At 47.9% G+C, this 23,653-nt stretch overlaps 1 protein-coding gene across 4 annotated transcripts in view; it reads right to left on the bottom strand.

Moving 5' to 3' along the window:
• Window positions 1-624: 624 nt before the first annotated feature.
• PTPN3 (protein tyrosine phosphatase, non-receptor type 3) overlaps window positions 625-23,653 on the bottom strand; it is a 125,236-nt gene continuing 102,207 nt past the window's right edge. For all 4 annotated transcript variants that reach the window (XM_012721505.1, XM_004677445.2, XM_012721504.1 and 1 more), the window contains 7 exons: window positions 16,260-16,350; window positions 15,923-15,984; window positions 14,281-14,427; window positions 8,259-8,387; window positions 7,340-7,485; window positions 6,658-6,793; window positions 625-4,807 (listed from right to left, as the gene is read on the bottom strand). In XM_012721505.1, coding sequence (XP_012576959.1) covers window positions 4,730-4,807; window positions 6,658-6,793; window positions 7,340-7,485; window positions 8,259-8,387; window positions 14,281-14,427; window positions 15,923-15,984; window positions 16,260-16,350 — 789 coding nt within the window. In that variant the 3' untranslated portion in view covers window positions 625-4,729. The remainder of the gene's footprint in view (window positions 4,808-6,657; window positions 6,794-7,339; window positions 7,486-8,258; window positions 8,388-14,280; window positions 14,428-15,922; window positions 15,985-16,259; window positions 16,351-23,653) is intronic.

The following is a 23,653-nucleotide window of genomic DNA, read 5'->3' as shown; positions in this document are numbered from 1 at the left end:
CAGAGGGTTGAGCTAAGGCAGAGACTACTAATTGTATCTCAAATTTACTCCTCTTCTTTCTAAAATACAGAACCCTGACTTTCAGTTAGCCATATGGCTTCTCGGAATAAAAGCCTTTTCTAGATTCCCATGTAGCAGGTACAGCTTTGTAACTAAACTCTGGTTAATGGGATGGATCACATCCAGATGACACAACGTAATGGAAGAGGTCTGGCTTCCCCCTCTCCTTTCTCCTTTCTTACAGGGGAGCTACCATCATGGCTTTCCACACAGAAGCTGCATCCCAGGTTGAGCAGAGCAGAGCAACAAGTTAGAAGGAACCTGGGATCCTGGGGCCACCCTAATAGCCCAGTGTGATAGAATAAAGGAAACTCTATTTTGTGTAAGCTACTGTTGTTACCACAGCCAACCCTAATGGTGATCCAGAATCTGCCACACTGGGTCAGGGCAGAGGTAGGTATTGTGAATGGTCAAGCTCCTGTTGGAGGGAAGGTGGGGATGGGCAGAGAACGTTTTCCTCCCAGAGTTAATATTTGCTTTTTAAAAGGCAAACAAAATTAGAATACACTTTTAGTAAGCAAGACATTAGAATAAAAATGTCAACACACAACAAAAGGGTGCATAGCTCAAATGCTTTTATGTTCATCAAATTGTTTTTCAGTAGAACCACTGACAGGTCAGAATGACAGTGTGGAGAACAAATTAGCAGAAAGAAAAACATCGCTGATCAATTAAAATATTTCTTGAGACTACAACACTTCACACAAACCCTTTGGTTGCTCCAAATAGAATGTGAGTTATAACGAAGGCAGGTAGCCTAGCCCTTCGACTGTGTACTGGCTCCCTAGGCTGAGGTTAGCATCTCTGCCATCATCACGAATCTGTCCTCAGCTGAAGATGATAGGCAAGAACCAGAAAGTGATTACCATGGCATTCAACAGTGCCAATGTCAGAGGGACATCTCTTGGGACAGATGACAGAAACATGGCACACCTCTCCAGAAGCGTCACAACTTGGGTTTTAGGATTAATTTTGATTTTTTTGGAATACAAACTGCAACAATAGTAAATGTTTTATGAACAAAGGTCATGTAAGAAACATATAAGAAAACTGAGTGTCTTGTTTCTTTAACCATGCAACAGTGTCTTTTATTATGTTTGGGTTATCAGCATTGTTTTTTTTTTCAATCTATATTTAGGCAAAATCAGTATACTGTTCAATACACTGAAACTTCTAAACTTAATCACTGCCCAGAGAAGACCATCCTCAAAGTGTGCTTAACCTGGAGGCTAGTTCCTCTGCTGACGTCCAAGTACGTGAGGCTGTAAGTAACAGAGACCATCCTCCCTACCCCCCTCAAACCTTCCCTTCTTAGGCCCAGAGCAACAACACAATTCTTGCAGACAACCGTGCAATGTCCAAGATGACTTTCATCACCATCTTCTTCTGTAGAAATACGGGAAATGATTCTTGGCCATCAACAGAAAATGTGCCCCTGAGGAAAAATGTCGTGGAAAGCAAGAAATTGGCCATCCCCAGAAATGACTGTAGCTGGTGTATCCTTGTGGGTGATGCTCTTGAAGGTCCTGTTGCCACCAGGCCTGAGCCTCAGCCATCTTATCTGCCATCTCTGCCTGCTGGTGGTGCAACCCTGGGGAGAAGCTGGGAAGGACTGAGGACAGCCAGGTTGAGGTCGAGACCCTGGTCCTGCCTCTTACAATCTTTACCTTTGATGCTGCCTTTCCTTGTGGCCTCCAGAAGATGAGGCCTGTTGCTTGCCATCCAATGATAAAATCTGAGGCACCAAACAAGGCAATCAGCAACAAAGCAGCAATAGCCTCTCCCCTACACTGAACGCATACTTAAGGATATTCGCTGTGACAGAACAGGACAGGCTGTAGATAAAAAGACCACCATAAGTTTGCAGTTCAACCCTCCCTTCTCCCCCCAACTAAATCCAACTGAACCTTTTTTTTTTTTCCTGGAAAGTCAAAAGAGCACGTGAAGGTTTTAGGGTCTAACACCAGAAGTGATCTCCTGTCTAACTCAGCACATTAACTTATCTAATTAGCTCTTCCCAGAGTGCCAGAACGTAGGATGGAAATGTCTTCTCCATTCACACCCAAATTGTGCAGGCAAAATATTTATCCTGGTTTTGATGAAGTTCTTCTCTTATGACTAAAAAAGGCTTGTTAAGTATAATTGCTTAAGTATATAAGGTGGTGAAGCAGAAACTTGGAGCTACAGAATTTAATTGGTAATATCTAGAGAATATAGTTACATGTTCTGCCATTCTAGAGAATTCTCTACTCTGGCTCTCCCCCAGTATTACAAGGACTTTGTTTGGGGTAAATCTGCTGGGGTTGAACTAAGTGGTCTGCACAATGTCAGAAAAAGTTTGGTTGCAAACTTCGGCAAGCTTTTTAGACATATATGTAACATAAAGGCAGCATTTCTGCAACCCCGCTAAAAAACTTAATTAGCTGTAAAAATAATAATAATAAAACACATCTCCAAACCCATTTGACTTCTCAAGTTTCTGCAAACACAGTGACAATGCATTTCTGTCGTTTGCCAAATATCCTGATGACATTTAATTTATGTCAGCCTTCCCCTCTTTGCTCGTGCTTTGCTGAGAAAATTTTCTGAGTCCAGGTTGAATGTAAGCACTGATAGGGTATTCCTGTGTGTGTTGGATTCTCTTCAGAAAGAAAGCGATTTTCTCTGATAAGTTAATTTTCCAAGTAACTCATCCATAGCTCTGTCAGATTCCAGCTGATGAAAATTCACACGAACACAATCTTATTCAACCCTTATATTCAACCTAAAGCTCTCAATGTTATTTCTATTTTGAAGGAGGAAATAGGAGGCAAAGCATCCAGGTGACTAGAACTAGTTATTTTGTGTGAATTGGAAATTTTTTTCTATCCATTGCTCCAAAGTTTCCCACAACATCCTGCTAGCCTGCCATTATGCTGACGAAGTTGGGGCTCTGATGGTCTCCCACTGCACAGTCTGGGGTGCTGGCATCTGTTATACCATATAACAGTCTATAACTGTATATGACAGATACTATATAACAGCCCCCCTTACCCTCACTGCTGCCAGCTAGCAGTGAGACATCAATGGGGAAAAGACGGGAAGCAAGCACACATGCTAGTCTGGAGATAAAGAACCTTCAGAAACCTGGCCTGCTGGTCGCCACCCCCTCTCCCAACCAGGAAAGTACTCAGTTGGTCCAGTTAGCTCAACACCAAAATGGCTTCACTTACATGCACAGTAACATGAAAGCATCCTTTTTCTATAAATCCTGTTAAGAAAACTGGCTTAGCTTCCTCTTCTAGACAAAAACCACTGTTTAAAGATGCCGCTTTAAGATTTTTACGTAATTTATTTTCCTTAAATAGTAATTTGCTACAATCCTGTCACAAATTTTTAAAAAATTTTTAACACAGTATTAACAAAGGCAGAATTCTTCAGGACAATCAAAATCATGGTGTACTTAGAATAAATTAACATCAAATGTGTTTATATTCAGATAGTCTGATCCTCTCCTTTGAAATGAAATGGAGACCATTGTAACTCAGGGTGAATGTGCACATTTGTTCTTCTATACAGAGACTCATTCTTTATATAAACTCAACTGTAATTTGAATCAAGTTAGGAATCCTGAGAAACACTCACCCATGGAGACACACACACACACACACGCGCGTGCGCACACACAGACAATCCTCTAGAAGTTGGGTTTCCCATGGTGCAATGCCTAGAAGATCTTTTCTCAACGGGCCAAAGATTCTGTATATTTAGAGGCTATCCCATCTCCCCTCAGGAAAATCATAAAGTTTCAAGTGTAAGAGTTTGAAGTAGCAGCAATACATGGAGTAGACTCAGTAGTCGATGGTTCCAGTCTTGGGTGCTGAGTATACAGCGAGAGGTGCAGAGCGAGAAGCCCCCGCTTCTAAAGGTAACACACCAGGGTTGGCCAGAGGACACCGAGAGCCCTCGCCCTCCATCACGACCGCAAATTCACCCGAGTCCCCCTCACTGATCCGGTACAGGCACTGGGTGTGAACCTGAAGGGGGCACTGACGCAGGGGGGAAGTGGCCGTCTCCTACGTGACTCTCAGAAATACAAACACCGGAAGTGTCAGGGCACAGGAAGGGAGGCGGAGCCGGAACTGCTCGTGCTTCGGTCTGAAATCCCATCACCACCACCCTGCACTTAGTACATTCATCAGGGTGCCCTTAGCTTCGGGGCGGGAGAGCGCTCTTTGTCCACTCCACCGGGAAGCACAGAAAACTCAGCCCTTGGAGCCTGATACACAGACACAAAACATCAAGCGACCCTAAATAGCCACACCATCTTCTTTCTGGGAAGTCAGCAGCTCTGCCGCGACCCCTCTGAGCTGCCCAAGGGTGGTTAACAGGAATAATGTGATATCTAGGGAAGAAGGCATTAGGATAGGCCCCGACTGAGATCCCGTTTGCTTTCAACTCTGGAGGAGAATGCGGGCCTGAGTGAAGCTGTAACTGCATGCGTTACCTACACAGTTCCTATGTACACGATACCTTTCCTAGAGAAATTTAAAGTGCCTGGGTTCAAATGGGCTCATTCCTTTCCCACCGCCTATGGATTCCTCTTGCTGCTTCCGGAGAGAAGGCCTGTCCTTAAGGTGGATGTCTTTGGGAAGGAGGAATGAACGTACAAATGTTATTCACAGTTGTCTTAACTGGGATCCAGCATTTGGACTAAACCTTCTTCACAAACTCGAAGAATCGCTTCGCACACAAACTTGTACTGGCTCTGGAAAAGAAAAGGAAGCCGTTAAATCCCCCGGCAGCCCTGGAGATGCTATCTCACCCCCATAGGCAGTACTTCCCTCATGTCACTTGCAAGTACAGTAAGCCCTTCCTTAACGATGCTGAGAAGTTCTTGGAAGCTGTGAACTGTAGTGGAAAGAGGACTGGGGATACCTCAACAGGATACCTCCTGTCGTCAACAGGAGTCGTTTTGTTTGCCACTGGCTGGGATTTTTGGCTTATAATGAAGTGTTGTTGAAAGAAGTTGGAGGATCTGCTGTACTCTGTGTGATACATGCCAGGGAAACAGAAGAGACAGCCTGTGAACTCACTACTCTACACAGTAAGGAGTGAGGGCTACAACCAGAGAGGGGCAGCCCGTATGTGATGGACACACAGCAGACGGAAGAACCCCAGTCTTGGGGAGTCAGGTTGGGCACAAGAATTAGTGCACATCCACATGGAGGGCCAGGCAGAGACAGCCGTTCCCAGAAGCAGGGCCCTGGCCAAACACCTGGGCGTGGGGGAGAGCTGTGGGGGAGATGAGAGCTGGGGTAGACAGCCTTGTGTTGAGGTCAGGATCTGGAGTTTTGTTTTAAAAAGGAGTGTCTGGGCTTTCCCTGGTGGCACAACAGGTTAAAGCACAGCACCATGAAGCTATCTGCAGCCACTGCAACACGAGTTTGATCCCTGGCCAGGGAGTGACCCACATGGCTCAGCAGACCTCTCTGACCCACCCACTGCTCCCCTCAGCAGTGTATTTCAGTCGATCTGCCTGTTCTGCTCCCTACTCTGTCTCTGGTGAATCCTCTCATGCTCCACACATCTGACTTGTACTCCAGTTTTTCCATGCATAAATAAATAAATCTTTAAAAAGGAGTGTCTAAAAAAGGCACTCCTGTATTACCAAGTGCCTAAGGGGAGAAGAAAGTATTTAGATAGGGTGTCACTGGTTAGGATAATCTACCAGGAGGGTGGACTTTAAAATTTTGAACCAGCAATGAAGTCTTCCATACCACAAAACAGGGTGGAGAATAGCATTGTTATTTTCCCCTTAATCAGATTTCCCAGGCACAAATTAATATTAAAAATACCAAAGCCAGAGCTCATAACCATTATAGAAATCTTTGAAGTTTTGTCCACGTGCCTGTGAGAACACAGAGCTGGCTGGAGAAGAAGCCATGCTCTTCCATTGAGGCTCTCTGTGGGCTTTTTCTGTTGCTGCAGAAATGCAGAGTTGACTAGTCCAGTTCTCCTCCTACATAAGAGCTTCAGTGTCTGTACAACTTGTTGAGTGGATGATTGAGTGAATATAGGCTGGTCCCCTTTTGCAGATGGTGAACAGGCTTGGAAAGTGGTTAGGGACAACCTCAAGTTGGCTTGTATGTGGGGGCACGTGAATCAGGCACTATCATAACATTCTGCTGCCTCTCCTGTAATTTTTGGGGAAATCCACACTTAAGGACACTCGAGATGCTGAGTACTCAGGTGTGGCATGCGTGGGGGAGAGCCAGGAGCAGGCAGGGCCATGTGAAATGCCCACTGAGACAAAAGGTCCCCGGGTGGAGCCCTCAGGTGACCTGCTTCTGCTTGTCGACACACACGGGCCAGTGGTTCAACAGTGCAGGACACATCTAGGGCTGACCCAGCTGAGAGGCCAGCAGGAAGTGGGGGCAAGGAAAGGCAGTGGCGGGCCTGGGGTTCAGCCTCTGACAAGCTCAGTGACCTTGGAGTGACCTAGTCCCCTTGAACCTTAGTGCCTTGACTCATGAGGCCCTTTGGGCAGGGCTGGCCCAGACTACACGCTCCAGAAGTGTTGGCCACTGTCACTATTTTGACTGCATTCCCACTTACTGCGGTCTGCACCATCATGGCGCGCTGGTCTCTCATCTTCCGGACGATATCCAGTGGATACACGGGCAGGTTTCTCTCAATGAGACACATGGCTGTTTCCATGGTGACCAACACACCGGTCCGACCTATTCCAGCACTGGAGTAGGGACAGGAACACAGACTTGGGATCTGTGCAAGCAACATTTCTGCAGAGCCCAGCTAAACTCACCAGTCCTGGCATTTACTTAGCACTTTCCTCTGCTGACCTTCGAGAACACCAAACACACACTTGGGGTGTGCTCTCACACTGGCTGGAGAAGCCTCTTATTTATTCTGAGGCCAGGGGATTAAAACCCAATGGAAAGACCCCAGCTTCAAGTACAAAACCTACTCTCTGCCTTTCCTGTATCTGCGAAGGTCGGCAGACGGGGAAGACGAGGGTAGGCCTTTCTTCAAAGTTCGGTACTATATTCAGAAGTTTACACTTCATAAAACTCCAAATCTTTTGAGTGGTGAAGAACTAAGGTAGACAGAGCTACATGAAAGCAGAGGGTGCTGTGGGATTTCGGGCAAGGCTGATGTCTGCCCACTTTCTCCAGACCTTCTCAATGGAGTATGGGCACCCCTGTCCCCACCAACACAGACCCCATTAACAAAACACCCCCGTCCCACCATACACACAGACCCCAACAAGCCACAGTACCTGCAGTGAACTAAGACGGGCTCACTGTCCACTCGCAGGGATCTCATGTAGTTTACAAACTCCAGGAAGTCCGAGGAGTCGTCAGGGACGCCGTGGTCAGGCCACGCCACATACTGGAGGTGTGTCACAGTGTGCTCTTCCCCGGTCTGGGGAGACACGAGCCGTCACGGTGAGCGGGGTGCTGGCCTCCGGCCTGGGTGGACCTGCCTCCCAGTGCCCTCCTGCCTTTGCCAAGTTCTGCCCAGCCCGGCGCAGGCCACCTCCCTCGCAACTGCCTCCTCCACTTCTGACCCCAGTAGCTCCTCCCAGCATACCTGTGGCCACTGGCACAGCAGAGGCTCATGTTTTTTTTTTTTGTTGTTGTTGTTAAAGGGGCCAAATGTAGTGTGAAGTTCAGCATTTTAAGCACTACTAGCTGAATAGTTGGTGGTGTTCCTACGTCCATAAAACACTGCAAACTTCACCATCACCCCACAGCCTCTGGAAAGCGTTTCCAGAACCTTCTCATCTTCCCAAACTGAAATTCTGCACTTTGTAAACTAACTTGTCCTTCTCCCCTCCCCAGCCTGAGAGGTATCATTTTCTCATCTCGATGAACGTGGCTGCTCCAAGTACTCCTTGTAGGTGGAATGATACATTATTTTTCCTTTTTTGTCTGGTCTGTTTCACTTAGCATGAGGTATTTCAGGTTCATCCATATGTAATATGGATCAGGGAACAAGAATCCCGTCTATGGACAGGCCCCACCGTTTATCCACTCATCTACCCATGGACACTTGGGTCATTTCCACCTGCTGGCTATGCAGCCCCGAAATGTTCCCCAGCTGAAAACGCAGAGTAGACCTAGAACACAGCCCTCCTCAGGACCAGCACGGACGCCCATGAGATGCCCATCTCTAAGCTGTGGCCCACCACTCACCTCTGTGTTTGTGACCAGCATTTCCCGGAACACGTAAGCAATGGTGCAGTCCTCTGACTGACAGCGGATGTGAAAGGGGCCATGCTCCATGACGTCAGGAGGGTCGGGCCAGTACTGGTGACACTTGGTCTGCAAGGGAGCCGAGGGTGAGCGCCCCCACTGCAGGTACCCCGTACCCCTCGCAGAGAGGCGGGGTGCAGAGCCAGAGGCCTCTCACTCACGCCCAGTAGCTGAGCGCTGCCAAAAGAATGCTCGGGCAAGGACTATCTGCTGCGTGTTCTCTGAGGGGAGCGGAGGAGCCTCCCTTCTTCTGGATGGTGGGGTGGAGGTCAGGGTGCCAGGGGCCAGGCTGGAGTCTGGGGCCCTAACTTCCTAGTCGACATGATCCAACTGCTGAGCAAGCAGCAGAGGCCTCAGATGTGGGGCCTGGACTCAGGAGAAGCTGCTGCACCCCAGCCACTCCTAACCCCAATGCGCCTAGCCAGTCCCTCAGGCTGCCTCTCTGTTCTCAACACCCCCTTATACCTCACTACTGTTTCACCTCCACCTCCACCCCCCTTTGCAGTGGAGGCTCAGGGCACCTACTCGGGAGCCAGCCAGGGCTCCGCTGGAGTCCAGTGGCCTGTTGGCCACAAGACTTTGAACCTGCGACTTCACCTCTGATTTTTACATTCTTTGTCCAAAAACCAGGGACAGGACTGCGTCCTAGATGGTGACAAAGGCTGGGACAATGGTGTGTGGTGCTGGGCTCACTGTGGTGTCAGGTCAGTAGTGGCCGCTGTCACTGTCACTACAGGTGCTGTGTCAACGTAAGGGAGATTGCAGATTCCACAAAAAAACAGATGAAAGAAATCCCCCAAGTGAGACGGCCATCCGTCTGCACCCAAGCCTATCTCCTAGGTTCTGAAAGCTTTCCTCTGTGACTCGTGTGGGGCTGATCCTCCTCACACGCAGCGGATGAAACCAGGCTCAGTGGCTAAGCAACTAGCTCAGGTCCTCGGGCTGCTGTGGGGCTGGTCTCTCAGACGGTGGCTTCCCACCCGCCACTTTCCAGCTTCTTCTCTAAGCCCTGAAGCCTGCTCTTCAGCCATCACAGCACCTGCCTCTGACTTCAAAGCCACATGCAGGGCCCAGCTCTCCAGCCCTGTATAGTTCTATCCAAATCTGACTCATTCAAAAAGAATTTTTTTCAAACCTATAGTTGCAACGACTTATGTAATAACATTTGTTTATAGCTGAAGGGGAGTGTAAACCAACGGCATGTAATTTGTCTGGAATCAGCTCTTCTATTTTTATTTCAAATGTCACAGTAAATATTTGAAATTAAGGCATGCTGCTAGAAAGCTGGAGTTAAACATTGCTTGTAAACCTTAAAAGTGGGTACTGCAGTGAGTGCCCGTGTCCTGCCTCGGCTTTGCCGCGATGGGGCTGCGGACCGCGGATCCTGAGGCAGGTGGACATCCGAGCTGAGGGTGCCTGCTCTGTGCGGGGCGAGGTCCCCACTGCAGCTCCTACCCACGGCACGTTGATCTGAAACAGCTGGCCCAGGTCAGGCAGGGCCACGGTCTCTGCGTTTCCAGAGATGCCAGAAAATCTGACCAGAACTGGATTCTCTGTCTTGCCCTTGATCAGCTTAGATTTGAGGTCTACGTGGCTCCGAATACATTGAGGTGCAGGGGCCAGAGCCAGAAGTGTGTGGAAATCCCGAGCTTCCCTCCTGGATAATAAGTCTCACTGAGCTGGGGGATCCCGGTCAAGCTATTTCTCTGAGTTTCTATTTGCACAGTAATGTGCTGCTGGGTGGGGGTGGCACTTCCTACGGGTGTTATTTTATCTTGGCCTCAGAGCAGCTCTATGGGATGGGCGCCACTGAGGAACCAACTTGTGTCTGATCACGCACACAAGAAATGGGCCTATGTAGCTGTCAAAAAATAATTTTCTCCTCAAAAGAAAAGTGTGGGGCATGACTTTTCAATGGAGGGGTTACAGCTTGAATCACTGTACCCCCATGAGGAAGCCCAGGAAGCTGAAGGGAGAATACAGGAAAAATCACTTTGGCAGGGACTGAAAATGGGGAGAAGGCAGGGAGATGTGGCTGGAGGAGCATCGCCCAGACCACTGGCGACATGACTCCGGGGGTGGGGGTGGGGGCCTGCAGGTGCAGGCATGAGAGAGGCAGAGGCATTGGCCACAGCCCCTTTCCTGCCGACCGGGGGGTCCTGCTTGGCTACACGCACAATATGGGAGAAGCTGGGACACGCTGAAAATGTCAGCTCTCGGCAAAAGTATGGGGCAATGCTGCCAGACTGGAGGCGGAGTCCTGAGGGGGCAGAGCCAGCAGCGGGTGGGAGAAAGATGAGATAGGGACCTCAGGATAAGGGCTCCAGTCAGCTGAGAGTGTACACCAGGAGCCGAGGGACTATGTCGCCCAGCTTGCAGGGGAAGAGCAGGTGACTTACAATAAGTAAGAGCAGTGAGTTCTCAGAATCAGACAGTGAAGAAAACACCATGACTTCTAGAGATGGAATCTGAAAGGCAGGAGCCCGACAGAACCAGCAGGAGTGGGCTCAACTAGGAAGGACGGGGCTGGGACACAAAGGAGCCCCCCGGCCACAGGGAGCTCAGGTTTGGAGTGGAGACCCACAAAAGAAGACAGGGACGATGTCAGGGCAGGTAGGACCTGTAAGAGCAGTCGGAGGAAGCTGGGCCTCCTGGAGGGAAGAAAGGGCTTTTCTGCTTAGTCTGCGCAAGGGAAAGCAGGCTGCAGCCAGGGCAGATCATCTGTCAGGAGGCAGGCCCGCAGCTGCGTCTGCCTCTGCAGAGCACGGCCTCACCGCTGGGCAGGACAGCCCGCTCTCAGGGGAGAGGACGGGGCAGCACGGGCACAGGGGGGGCCCGCCGGCTGAGGGGCTCAGGGATCAGCCCAAGGCAGCATGTCCCGAACTCAACAACCTCGAGAGGCAGCAGAGGGGCACGTCCATGAGGCGTTTCTGTGGAATCCTGAAACATTCGGGCACCCGGAAGTAACAGGAAAGGCCGACACAGCATGGCTTTCCAGTGGGAGAGCGGTAAGATTTGGAAAGGACAAAACAATAGACTTAAGGTCTGTTGCTATAAAATGCCAACTGGCCCATGAGGGCTGGCAAAGGTGGCATGACTGGCGGGAGTTTAGGAGTCCGAGTCTCTATCAGTCGAGATAGAACCACATGGTGGGGAGGAATTTTCTTGTGTGTGCCATGGAACGTCTTAATTCGGGCCTTGGACAGCTTTAACGTTAGCGTCTAAACTCTAGGAGAGTGTGAGTGAGCGAGCAGGTCTTGGGCTCAAAGCCTGCAAGGCAGAAATACTTGGAATTTAATGACGTGGTGGTCTTTTTGCCTTTCCATGTGTCTTCTACTTATGGCAACTGGTAACAGACTTCCTTTAAGGCATAGTTTTTAAAGGAAATTTTCTAAAGCATAAAAATAATCAATTTAAAACTACAGTACAGTTCCCACAATAATTGCTAAGGTAGGACCCAAGCACTCCCACTATTGCCAGCCAGCACTGATTGATAGAGTATTTACCAAGTGCCACACATTCCTCTGAAAGGGTAACCTGCCTGAGCCCATTCAACTCCCTCAAGATCCCCTAAGACAGAGAGCCAGCTGCAGTTCTCCCTGAGTTCAAAAAAGGTGCCAGTAACTTTGCAGCCTCTTCAAAATGTATCTGGGAAATAAAAAAATAATCAAGGGGGCTCCCTGGTGGCACAAAGGGTTAAAGCACAGCATTACAAGCCAGCCACAGCCGCTTCAGTGCGAGTTTGATCCCCACCTGCCCAGGAGCTGACCCACATGCAGCGGCAGACCTCTCCTGACCCGCCTGCTGCTCCCTCAGCAGTGCACTTTGTCCAGCTGCTTGTTCTGCTCCCCACTCTGTCTCTGGTGAATCCTCCCACCACCCCTGCACCTTTGGCCTGGACCCCAGTTCTGTATGCATAAATAAATCTTTTAAAAAATTAAATAGAAGTGAATATAAACAAAAATACAAAATATGCCAAAGCAAGGCTTCCAGACAGGAGACCAGGTGTACCACACACAGAACCGCTGCCCTGTGATTTTAGCAAAGTGCCTGATGCTCTCCCATGATAGCTGGTGGATGGGATGGAGAAACTACACGTGGTGGCAGCATTAACTGTCCTTCAAAGAGTGTTCTTCATCCTCAAACTCTTAGCATTCCAGAAGGTTTCTACTGCCTCCTGATGACCTTTACAATTTTTTTAAAAAGATTTATTTATTTATTCATATGGAACTGGGGTACAGGCCAGAGATGCGGAGGGTGAGAGGATTCACCAGAGACAGAGGGGTGCAGAACAGGCAGATTGACGAAGTACACTGCTGAGGGGAGCAGCGGGCGGGTCAGGAGAGGTCTGCCTCGCCATGTGGATCTCCCCCGGGGCTGGCGGGAATCGAACTCATGCGGAAGTGGCTTTAGCTTCTTAGTGCTGTGCTTTAACCCGCTGGGCCACCAGGGAGGGCCGACCTTTACATTTTTAACAGTGAAGAGAAGAACGTCTGAGTGACCAGAGCTGAGAGCGATAGCCAACACCACGAATGACAGAAGGAAAGCTTTGGAGAGCCCAGGGAATCCCCAGAACTGATGACGAGAGTCACCCCATGACGATGATCACACATAGACCACCCACCACCACCCCATAGTTAACATTTGCTAGACACTTGCAACATGCAGTCTCCCGGCTTCCTGTGTCTTCATAAACCCTCTGTGGTGGGCACGATGTCATCTCTACTTTATATGCAGGGACACTCAGTGTCAAGAGAGGTTAAAGGACCTGCTTCAACGTTCCAGCAGCATGCGACATACAGGTTTCAAGAGTGCAGGGCATGAGCACAAAATGGGGAAAACTGACCCGACAGCCACATCGAGACAAAGTCCAGACAGTTTCTGCTGACCATGCACTTAGTGGAAACCGAACATGCAGCCTTTTGCAATTCCAAGACTATTTTCAGCTATCTGAAAGGGGATTGCCTGGAAGAAGGGGATAACTTGCATCTTTCATGTGGCAGGAGCAGGTGGGGTAGGGGCTCAAAGAGATGTGGATTTCAACTTATTGTGAGGGGGATTTAAAAGCCAAAGCTGAACATCCAGAGGATGGACCCTGGAAGTGTTTCTGCAGAGGTAAGGAGTCATCAGCCCGGGGCAATGCATGTAGAAGCCCTTTGCAAGCCCTCGGGCTCTTAGAACTATCAGGGATTTCATGCTGTTTCACGTAAGAGGGTGCATTCCAATCCTGGTAGCTGACACACACCAGTTTGGCATTCTGAACCCAAGAGAGGTCAGAGAGGCCGGGCAGAAACAGCACACAGTAGCAACATTAATTTGTATTTGATTTAGGAATGTGTTTCTGAGCAAACGTGTCACAACAAAGACATTGAGATGGACACACCGGTCAGAGAGTTCTAGGCACGGATGTGCCCTGCACAATGACTTCTGCTAAATAATCAATGATATGGCCTGATGAAAAGACACATGTGGCCAAGAAGAGCATGGAGACCACTGCTCTCCGGCTCCAAGTCCTCCTTACCCCTTCGTGCATCAGATCTCACCTTAACAAGCAGAGACTGCAATTTCTCCTCCTTCTCAGTGCCACTGAGAACCTGGCACCAATACTGCTGGTCACGGGACCAGCACTTGCCCTGGGGGTGACCACACAGCTGATGCAGGGTTTTTGGACAGGTGAGGCGAGGCCAGAGGTGCATGTAATGATGGGTCTCAGCAGGGAGGAGGAGGGCCTGTCTGACCACCTCCAGCTGGGGGGCCTGGGGAGCGGGCTGAAAGAGCGCTGAGCTCCTGCAACTGCAACTGTCTGCTCCAACGACTGTGTCCACTAGCAGCTCTCAGTCATTCACGGGTCAAGGAGGGGCAGGACTAGGTAACACTGAGGGTGCTCTGCAGCCCGGGGATGCAGATTAGCTGCAGCATGTGTGGCACAGCACCTACTAGAGCTGGAAATCAAGTCACTTACCCGCCCTCGCTCTGTGAGAGTCGTCAGCATGATGATGAGCGATAACTTCTGATCCCAGACGACTTGCCAAAACTGTGCACAGGTATGGGGCAGGGGTCCCTGAGCGGCGATGTACCTGTTCACAAGGTTAGCCGCAGAGATGTCCATCTGGCAAGAGATGAAGGCGTCAGCATCTGTTACTGCTGCAGAGGGACAGGCGACAGGACCCTAAACTCTCATACCTGGTAAGTGACATCCTAGTAGCAGGATCTACCAACTTACAACAAGCGAGGAAAAAATCAAAGAGAATGTTAAAAATCCTTGAGAGGGCTCTCACAGTAACGCTAAGCATTCAGAGTGAAGCTACACGTGGATGACACTCAGAAGGCAGGCGAAAGACAGACACATGCCTACAAGGTGGCAGAAGAGGCTTCCTCTCGTTGCTCTACGCCAAATAGAATCAGCACTGGGAATCTGTGAGTCTTTCCCCAGGCAGCGTTTGTAACCAAAATCTACTTTTATTAGAAGCATACATCATGCAAGTTTATACCATCGACTTCTGCTGCTCTGCTTTTCTCCTGGCTCCCCGTGTCTGCGTCGCGAATGGCCCCATCTTAACACGGCCTGCTACGGTGGCCTCCGGGTGCCCAGGGCCCCTCGCCATCCTGCTCTGTTGTCCCCTCCCTTCTGAACTGCATGAACACTGGACTGAAAGAGCACTCAACCTGCAGCACTGTGGGGTGGTACTGTCACTCCCTCACTTTCAGGCGGGGAAGGTAAACACAGGGGCCTGATCCTGCTGGGGGAGGCTTCAGAGTTCACTCAACCCTGGTCTCAGCCCCCTGTTGGCTGACAGAGGCTGCGCTGCGCAGTCCAGATGGCCTCACCCTTTCCGCTGCCGCTTTCTATGCACGGATCAGCCACACGGATTAGGGCAGTTTCTGATGGCTATAATTTGAGAACTTCACCTGAGAAAAATTTGGATTTTATTATTTAGACCAAAGGTTGGCAAATGATGGCCTGAGGGCCAAGTCCAGCTCCTGCCTCTCTTGCTAAGAGTTACTGTTCACAAAGCTGTATTTTAAATAGTCATAGAAATCCCTAAGACATAGCCTTGGTTTTGCCCTGGGCTTACAATGACCAAAATATTGCTCTCTGGTCCTTTACAGAGAAAAGGTGCTGACCCATGGTTCAGATGAAGCTGAGTCAAATAAGTTGCCCAAGATTTTTTCAGAGTGAATAAATACTTCCCCCACAATATATGAAGCCTTTCTTTTTTGGGTATACATATAGTGGAGGTTTTATTTTTTTGGCAGAATGTACACTAGTAATATGGGGGAAATGGGAATACAGGACCTTATCAATGTCCACAGCTAAGGGCGGAAAGCATGTGCAGGATGGAGTCAGAGACAAGGAATCCGAGTTTTTTCCCACCTCCTATTAGTTCTGTGACTTTTCCAATTATTTAATCGTTCTGCACCTCAGTACACAGGTGAAGCCCTCTGTAAGCTCAGCCTGTTCTTCCTCCCTCAATGACTGCTGTGCCGAAACGAGGGAGTGAACAGGATATCACTTTGTCAACTGCAAAGCATCCTGCATGTGGTCATCATGCTTGTTGTACTGATTATTGTGCCCTTTCTTATTATCTAGATTCCAAACTTACGTTCACGTAACTGGCATTAATGTAATCTTCATTTCCCTGTAATAATACCCGGGTGGTGTCATCTGTGGGGGAGAGAAAAATTTACCAATTATTATGAGCATTATTTTTATCCTACCAAGTAAACAAGAGTTCAGTTCCCAGCCCCATCTGCAGCTCCCACCTCATTAGCATGAACACTATTCCCCAACTGTTCGGAGTCTGAAATGGCTGCAATAAAGATGGTGGTGTTTACAGACACACTGGAAATCGTTCCAGAATACCAGACAATCTGTTTTAAAAAGGGAAACATTATTTCAGTGTGAGCGTGGGGGAAGGAGGCAGTCACACCGATACTCACAAGGCAATACGTCTTTATATCGGTTTTTGTCCAAATTTTGAGGCAGTTTTGCAAATGTGATGGCCAACCCGGGCTTCTTTCTGTAGAGTTGCTACATGACAAACAGAGAAGTTAATAAAACAACACTGCAAGGAAACAGCCATGAGGGGAGTGTGAATGCATAAGTCAGCGGTAAAGTTTATCAGCCTTAGCACCCAGATCTTAACATTTAAAAGTGATGATATTATGTAAGAAAACATCCCCCAAGGAGCAGCTTTACAATTGCATGAGAAATTAAATTCATCAAAAAAATTTTTTAAACAGGAGGATCTTTGGGGGGGGAAAGAAGTCATAGGAAGGGGGCTGAGTCATACATAATGGAATATGGTTAAGTAAAACCTTGTCTTTGTGACAATTATGTGACAAATGCTGAAAGCAAGTAGAAGAAAAAAAAAGAATTCTGACTCAAAGTTAAACGGAGTCACCTAAATTAGTCTAAAAACATTTCCCTCCAATTCAATGAACCATATTTGCTCAAGAGAGAACATTTCATTCATTAGCTCAGAAGTATATTTCCACTGTAAAAACAGTTATTCTGATATATAGTAAGCTTCATTTACAGGGTTATTTTCCTGTATATGTGATCACTAGCAAAAAATTCAATGAGAGCAATTTTCCTGTGTACGTAATAATAAGCACACTTTGCCACGGTACCTGATGTGATTTTGACAACAGCTCTGTGAGAGGTAGTTAGAGTCTCCTTATTTGGCAAGCAGGAGGCAGAGATTAAATGCTTTGCTCAAGATCACAAACTGGAGATGGAACTCAGACCTGACTCCAAGGGTTGGCTCTTCCTTGGGGACCACTTTACGGAGGTCTGACTGACATGCAAAGAGCGGTGCCTATTTAATGGACACGACTCCAGGAGTTTGGACCTAGGATCTACCCAGCATGAAGGACACAGACACATCCACCCCCACAAAGTTTCCCCAGCCCCACTGTGATTTCTTTGCTACACAGCATCGCACACCTCCCCTCCTTTGGAGGAGAGAGACAAGTACTATGAATCAGTGTTTTTTACTGACTTTATGGAAGATTAAAAACAACACAACTTTTTTCAGTATTGGAATTGATCTTTTTTTCTTTTTCAGGAAATTTGGGAAATTCATTTAAAAAAAGACCAGCAACTTCAGAGACCTGAGTTGATCCTTTTCATATTTTCTCTAGCTTATTTTTCTGTGCATCCATGCACACAAAAAACATAAGCATATATGTCAAAACATGTAATAAAGACACACCACTCAAGGATAAAATACGAGATTTACTAGATATTAGCTCTTTCCATAGGATGTTATGTGAAACCCAAGAATTCTGAGAAGTTAACCAGCATTCCATAGACCGTGAACAAATTTCCAAGTTCAAAGAGATCTGGGAAATAGTACAAAGCATCTGATACCCTATGAACCTCGAAGAAGACAAGTCCTTCAGGGCATATGCTTGTTTAATTCTAATTAGCTAAGTGTTTCTCCAGCTAATTTGGCCAAGGTTTTCACATCTCTCAGAGTGTTCTGGGAAACACCATAATTGGAAGCCAGTTTTTTTCTTCCTTACAGTACCCAGTTCCCTGCATCAAGTATTCTCTGTATGTGATTTTTTTTATTAAAAAGTTTATTTTTACATCATTTTGCACTGTATGTGATTTTTAACTGGCTGAACAATCTGGTTTTTCATAATTTTAATTTTCACTCTACGCTCTGATCAGGCTTTTATGCACATATAAATTCTTCAGAACATAATTGTTGCATTAAAACTTATTTGTAGAGATTTGAGCTTACAACCATGTTGCCCTAGGGGTATGTAAGAATGTTTAGTTCACCAAATTGTGGCAAACATCACCAAGTACAATGTCTGCAATTTGAACAGGGAGGCTGAACATTCTTTCCTTCTGTAATTTTGCAAATTATTTGTTTTGTAAACTGGCCTCCGTTGGTCTGTTCTTCTCTTATCAGGCCTTCTTAAAATTAAACAACTTGCAAAGAAATCACAAGGAGCATATTAGCATAGAGTTTCAGTAACACTTATTGTGTCATATCTTACACATTTACTACCTCCCTAGAATTTTCATGCTCCCCAAGCTCCATTACTGATCACCTTTAAAATTTCAGTTCACAACAAGCAAGTAGCCACTGAACAATTTCTCAAGGTCTGTGAACTTTAATGGAGTTCATTATGGAAATAATTTATGAGAGGCTTTGATTCGATAAGGGGGAATCTCTGATTCAGACAAATTTCTCTAAATGATAATTCTGTTCCAACTACATGCATGGAGGTGAATTGCAATTAAGTGACTATGGTCAGTAAAGTTAACTGGAGGTAAAAAGATTTTCAGACAGAAATGCAAATGTAATCAACTTGCGATGGGCTAGCAAAAAAGAGGAATAATTCTAGCAAAAAAGAGGAATAATTCTAGCACAAATCTTTATTTATAACAAGTACGTAAGTGTACCTCAGTAATAGCTTCTGTTGATAGGATTGCAGAGTAGTAAAATGAAGTTTAAAAAAGTATATAGCCGTGTTTGAAAATGTTTGAATGTGCACATCCTTGGACTTGTCTGCTAGAAATGTATGAAAGAAATCTATCTGCAGAAAAACGTATTAACAGAAAACTGAAATCTGCCTGAGTATTCCCCGACCAGAAGTGTTGCCTTAAATTATGGTGAAGATGCAGCACCACAGTATGTGCAAATAATAAAAGTAAGACAAACTGGAAGTACTGACTTGGACACGTCCGTTATCTGTTTTTCAGGGAGAAGTGCAAGCTGCAGAGTAATGCACACGCACCTGTACATGCACACACAGGTGCACACCCACAGTACATGCGTCAGGACACAGGTGCACTTACAGACGTGTGTGTCCAAACTGCCTGCACGAGCACAGTAAAAGCATGGCAGGCTTACACGCATTGTCACTTGTCAGTCATAACAGAGATGTCAAAGGGGAAGGCAGTCGGGAGACTGTTCATTTCACTCTGGCTGTTTCGGAGTGACCTGAATGATTACATTGTGATTTTATTTTTTTAATTCAAATGACCAAGGTGAGAAAAAAAAGAACTACAACAAAAGATATCTAGAAAAAAATTGTAAGAAAGAAAAGTTTACAAAAAGCTGGGCAAACAAATCAAAGTAAAAAATTTGGGGGGAGAGGGGACTTCAGAAGGTCTGACACACAAGCAGGCTGCCCGTGCATCTCAGGCCCAGCGGGATGCATCGGCCCTGTGCACACTCTTAGTTGCTGAAAGTGTTCAGAGTCCATTTTCAAGTTCAATTCATGGACTTTTGTTCAGACCTTGAAGCTGCTCAGCAAACTGGGGATGAAAGCACTGAGAAGAAGGGGTGATGGCTTGGAAACAGGGGTGCCTTTCTGGAGGCGGGGCTGAGTTCAGGCTCTATTATGTTGTCCAGCATCTGAGACAGGAACTGCACCTTGGAAATACAAGAACTACATTTTGACTGGATTGTTCCTGGCTGGGAAGTATGTGCAGTGGACAAGAGCCCCGGGTGCAGGGGCATGAAGTCTGGCCCTAGAACGAGAGCATAGGAGGATGGAGACAGTGACAGCACACAGGCTTAGACAACCAATTAGCTTTATGAAAAACAAAACAATGCAAGGGCCCTCCCTGGTGGCACAGCGGGTCAGAGTGCAGCACTGAGAAGCTGGAGATGGCCACGTCAGTGCGAGGTCAATCCCCAGCCAGGGAGGTGACCCACAGGGCACAGCAGACCTCTCCTGACCCACCTGCTGCTCCCCTTGGCAGTGTGCTTCATAGATCTGCCTGTTCTGTTCCCTACTCGCTGGTGAATCCTCTCCCTGTCCCTGCACTTCTGGCCTGTACCCCAGATCTGTATGCATAAATAAATAAAAATCTTAAAAACAAAACACCCATCACTGCCCAAAATGCTTGTTTCATCAGAATGCAGTTCTAAAAAGTGGTCAAAGATGGGCTCAGAGGGCTCCTAACAACTGCACTGAAATAGCTTTATCTCAGCCACGGGCTCAGGCTCCAAAGGCAGAAAGCTCAACGGAGGGAGCCGGAAGTCTCCACTGCAGCAAGAGTGGGATGGTGAGATGACATGGTTTTCCAGTTGAAACATTCCTTCAAAAAAGCATCTGAGATGAGACAGATGGCATCAAGAGATGACTGCTCTTTGCGGACCTCTCACCCAACCAAACATGTGAAATCAGTCAGTTCCTCAAAGAGGGCTTCAGACACCTGCTGTAAGCAGTTAGGTGCTGGCAAGGCCAGGTGTGCCATGAGCCAGAGGCAGGGCTTCTCACTGCAATTCTGATGGCTGAGAACCCAACAAGGAGGGACGAAAAGGGAAAAGTCAGGACAAAGGGGGTAGGCGAGGCTGAAGGGACAATGGCAAGCAGAGGGCAACAGAAACAGACCCCTTCCACGTCCTCGACACTGGCCCGTCTTCTGCAGTCTGCTTCCTGGGCCCCACCACGCCGGCCTCCAGGCAGGGTGGTTTTATTCGCGACCATCAACTCTAAGCCAGCAGGATGCCTGGCACCAGTAGGTGCTTCATTAAAATATGAGATCTGCTGCTTTCAAAAAGGACACAGACCAACCGAAGAAAGCATGGTGGGAGGAGGCTGGAGCCCGAGAATGGAGGGAACTCGGTTCTCCTGAAGCCTGGCAGGGCCACTGCGCAGACGCAACAGGATTCCTTCACGGGGTGGCTGCCTCCTTCCCTTGGACTGGCCCAGCCAGAGGACGAGGGACACTGTCCACAGGGCACTGGGAGCCTCTCCCCGGCTTCCCACAGAAGCTTGCTGAAATGAATTGGCATTGTTGCCAGTAACTCTGGGGCCTTCAAGAGCACAGCCCCAGAAGCAGACCCCACCGCCTCTGCAGGCAAACTCTCATCCTGCCCTCACATAGGTCCAGACAGGACGCCTGTGGGTGGCCTCTCTTTATGTGGACCCCAGCACTTGAGATGCAAAGGCCGTGGGGTCACATGGCCATGCCGAAGCCCGCAGTTGGCTTTCTGCGATCTGTACAAATTACTGGTAACAGTTTCCATGGCAAGGACTACATGCCAATTATAACTAAAACAGAATTATTTAGAAAATTTTAAGGCTTTTTAAAATTTGTTTTTTTTAAAGGCTTGAGTTCTAATCCTTAAGGTGCAAATCGCTTTCACTAAATTTCTCCATGTGCCCACTTAAACCTCTACCTTTGCTACCCCACACCAACATTTATAGACAGCCTGGGAGACAGTGAGTCTGTTTTTCTGGCTCTAATGGGCAATGCAGAGGTGAGTTAAGAATACAAATAAGGAATTAGAAAAAAAAAGTGACTATAATAAAGCAAAAATCAAAATCACCAGGCAACTGGAGATCAGAGCCATTCTGCAGGGGAGGAGGGGGGAGAGGGACCAGGACGGGGTGGGGAGAGCACAAGGGACCACGGTGATGGTGCAGGGGTGAACTGGGGGTGGGAGGTTCCCGGGGAAACCACACACTGTACAAAAATGAAGGATGGTGTAATGAATAAAAAAAAAAATGAGCTTTTTTTAAAAAAAAGGGGGAGAAAGAGCGGTGAGCCAAAAGAAAGATAGCACCTTGTTTTGGGAAAGACTGGGGATGTGGAAGAGGGAGGGACTCTGGATCTGACATGATGTGGGCGGGATGTGGCAGCCTGGGGAAGGGAGGAGACATGCTCTTGGCTTTCTATCACCCACACCCACAAGGCTCCAAAGTGGACTTAACGAACACAGGCAGGGGAGGCGGGGGGCGCAGTGGGGGGGCAGAGAGGGCTTCTGGGGGGAAGCTGCTTCTCAAAGGACAGGCACACTAGCACCATGGCTTTGCTTTTCTCCCGGGTGCCTGCACTACTCGTGACCGGCCTCTCTCTACCGAGTAAAGTAACACGGGAGGCAGGAGATGAGCCATGAGGTGTGTCCAGAAAGGACTGGCGTTGGGACTGACAGAGTGTCCTGCAGGAGGTGTGAGAGCACAGCTCTGTGACCTCAAGACTCGGCCTTTTCTTGAGACACAGGATGGCGAACCTCTGCTGAACAACATATTTAGGTGTCTGAGGCCGATCACAAGTGCTAGCAAACTGAGGTGCTCACAAATTAGATCGTGGACGGAAGGGCCCGGGTTGGCGGGTGTGTGGAGGAGAGCGGGTCACACCTGGCCGTGGTGGAGACTGCCAACGGACTAGACTTCTGACAGACATTCTCATCCTCCCTCTCTGACCAGCTGTGTGAGGCTGGGCAAGGGCCTAGGCCTGGAGCCTTATTTTCTCCAGCTGCAAAAGAGCAATGCCAATAATCTTGGCTATATCAATTTTACAGAACCATTGAGACTCAACTGAGATGACATACTGTGAAACACTTGGTGGATTCCAAAGTGCTATAGAAATGCTCATTATTATTAAGTGTGATTTTATTACAACTGAGACCAAATGCTTTCTGCAACACATTTGTAACTGTTTACTGAAAGCCTGGGAGGGATGGGGGACTTCCCTTCATGCCAAAGTGCTTTGGAGCAAGTGTTGCTGGAAACTACCTGGAGAGAGGATACCCCTCCGCCCAGCTATCTCACGCCTGCCAGGGCTCTGTGTGGTCGAGCGGGTCCCTGCTGGTGGACAGCCCCTCCTTCCTGCTCCTGTCCAGAGCACAGACTCCACCAGCCAACAGCACTAAGGAGCAGAGAACCCTGAGCCCCTCAGTTTGGTAGCACTTGTGATTGGTCTGAGATACCTCCACGCAGCACAGCACAAATTCTTCTTGTATGGAGACTGGGCACGTTCTTTAGAGTCTGGAAGGCTTTACTTAAAATAATAACAATTCCTTTTTATGGCCCTCTTACCATGTGCCAGACAAAGCATTAAGCACTTATCTCCTCTAACTCAGCCATCACTGGAGACACCCAATTAATACAGATGGGGACGGAGTAGAGTACACAGAGTTTAAGGGACGTGCCTGAGGTCACTCAGGAAGTGAGTAGTGGAGTAAGGATTTAAGGTTGCCTGACTCCAGGGGGCCACAGTCACTCAGATCTTTTCACGTGGATGCTGTACTTGTCTAACAGCGACCCTCACATGTAAACAGCATTTTTGTGGTTTCCAAGGGTTGGGTAGTGTTTGAGGAAACAAGCTCCTGAGTGAGTCTGCCTGCGTCCCCACGCAGCTTGAAGATAACAGCTCGGGGACTGACCCTCATCTATTCAAGGTGCTGGGGACACACCCATGAGGGTTCCTTGGAGTTCCAGGAGATGAAGCACATGAAGTCCTTAGCACATAGTAGGTGCTCATTAAAGGCCCCCCCATTACATTAGTTTCTCAGCTCTACTGGCTTTCTTTAGTATGCCTCTCCTTTACCAGTTCTATGCTTAAAATACAT

This window comes from Condylura cristata, unplaced genomic scaffold, assembly GCF_000260355.1.
Source record: "Condylura cristata isolate star-nosed mole 26May11 unplaced genomic scaffold, ConCri1.0 scaffold00006, whole genome shotgun sequence".
NCBI lineage: Eukaryota > Metazoa > Chordata > Mammalia > Eulipotyphla > Talpidae > Condylura > Condylura cristata.
Note: the sequence above shows the minus strand (reverse complement) of the source record. Positions and strands in the feature narration are given on the sequence as shown.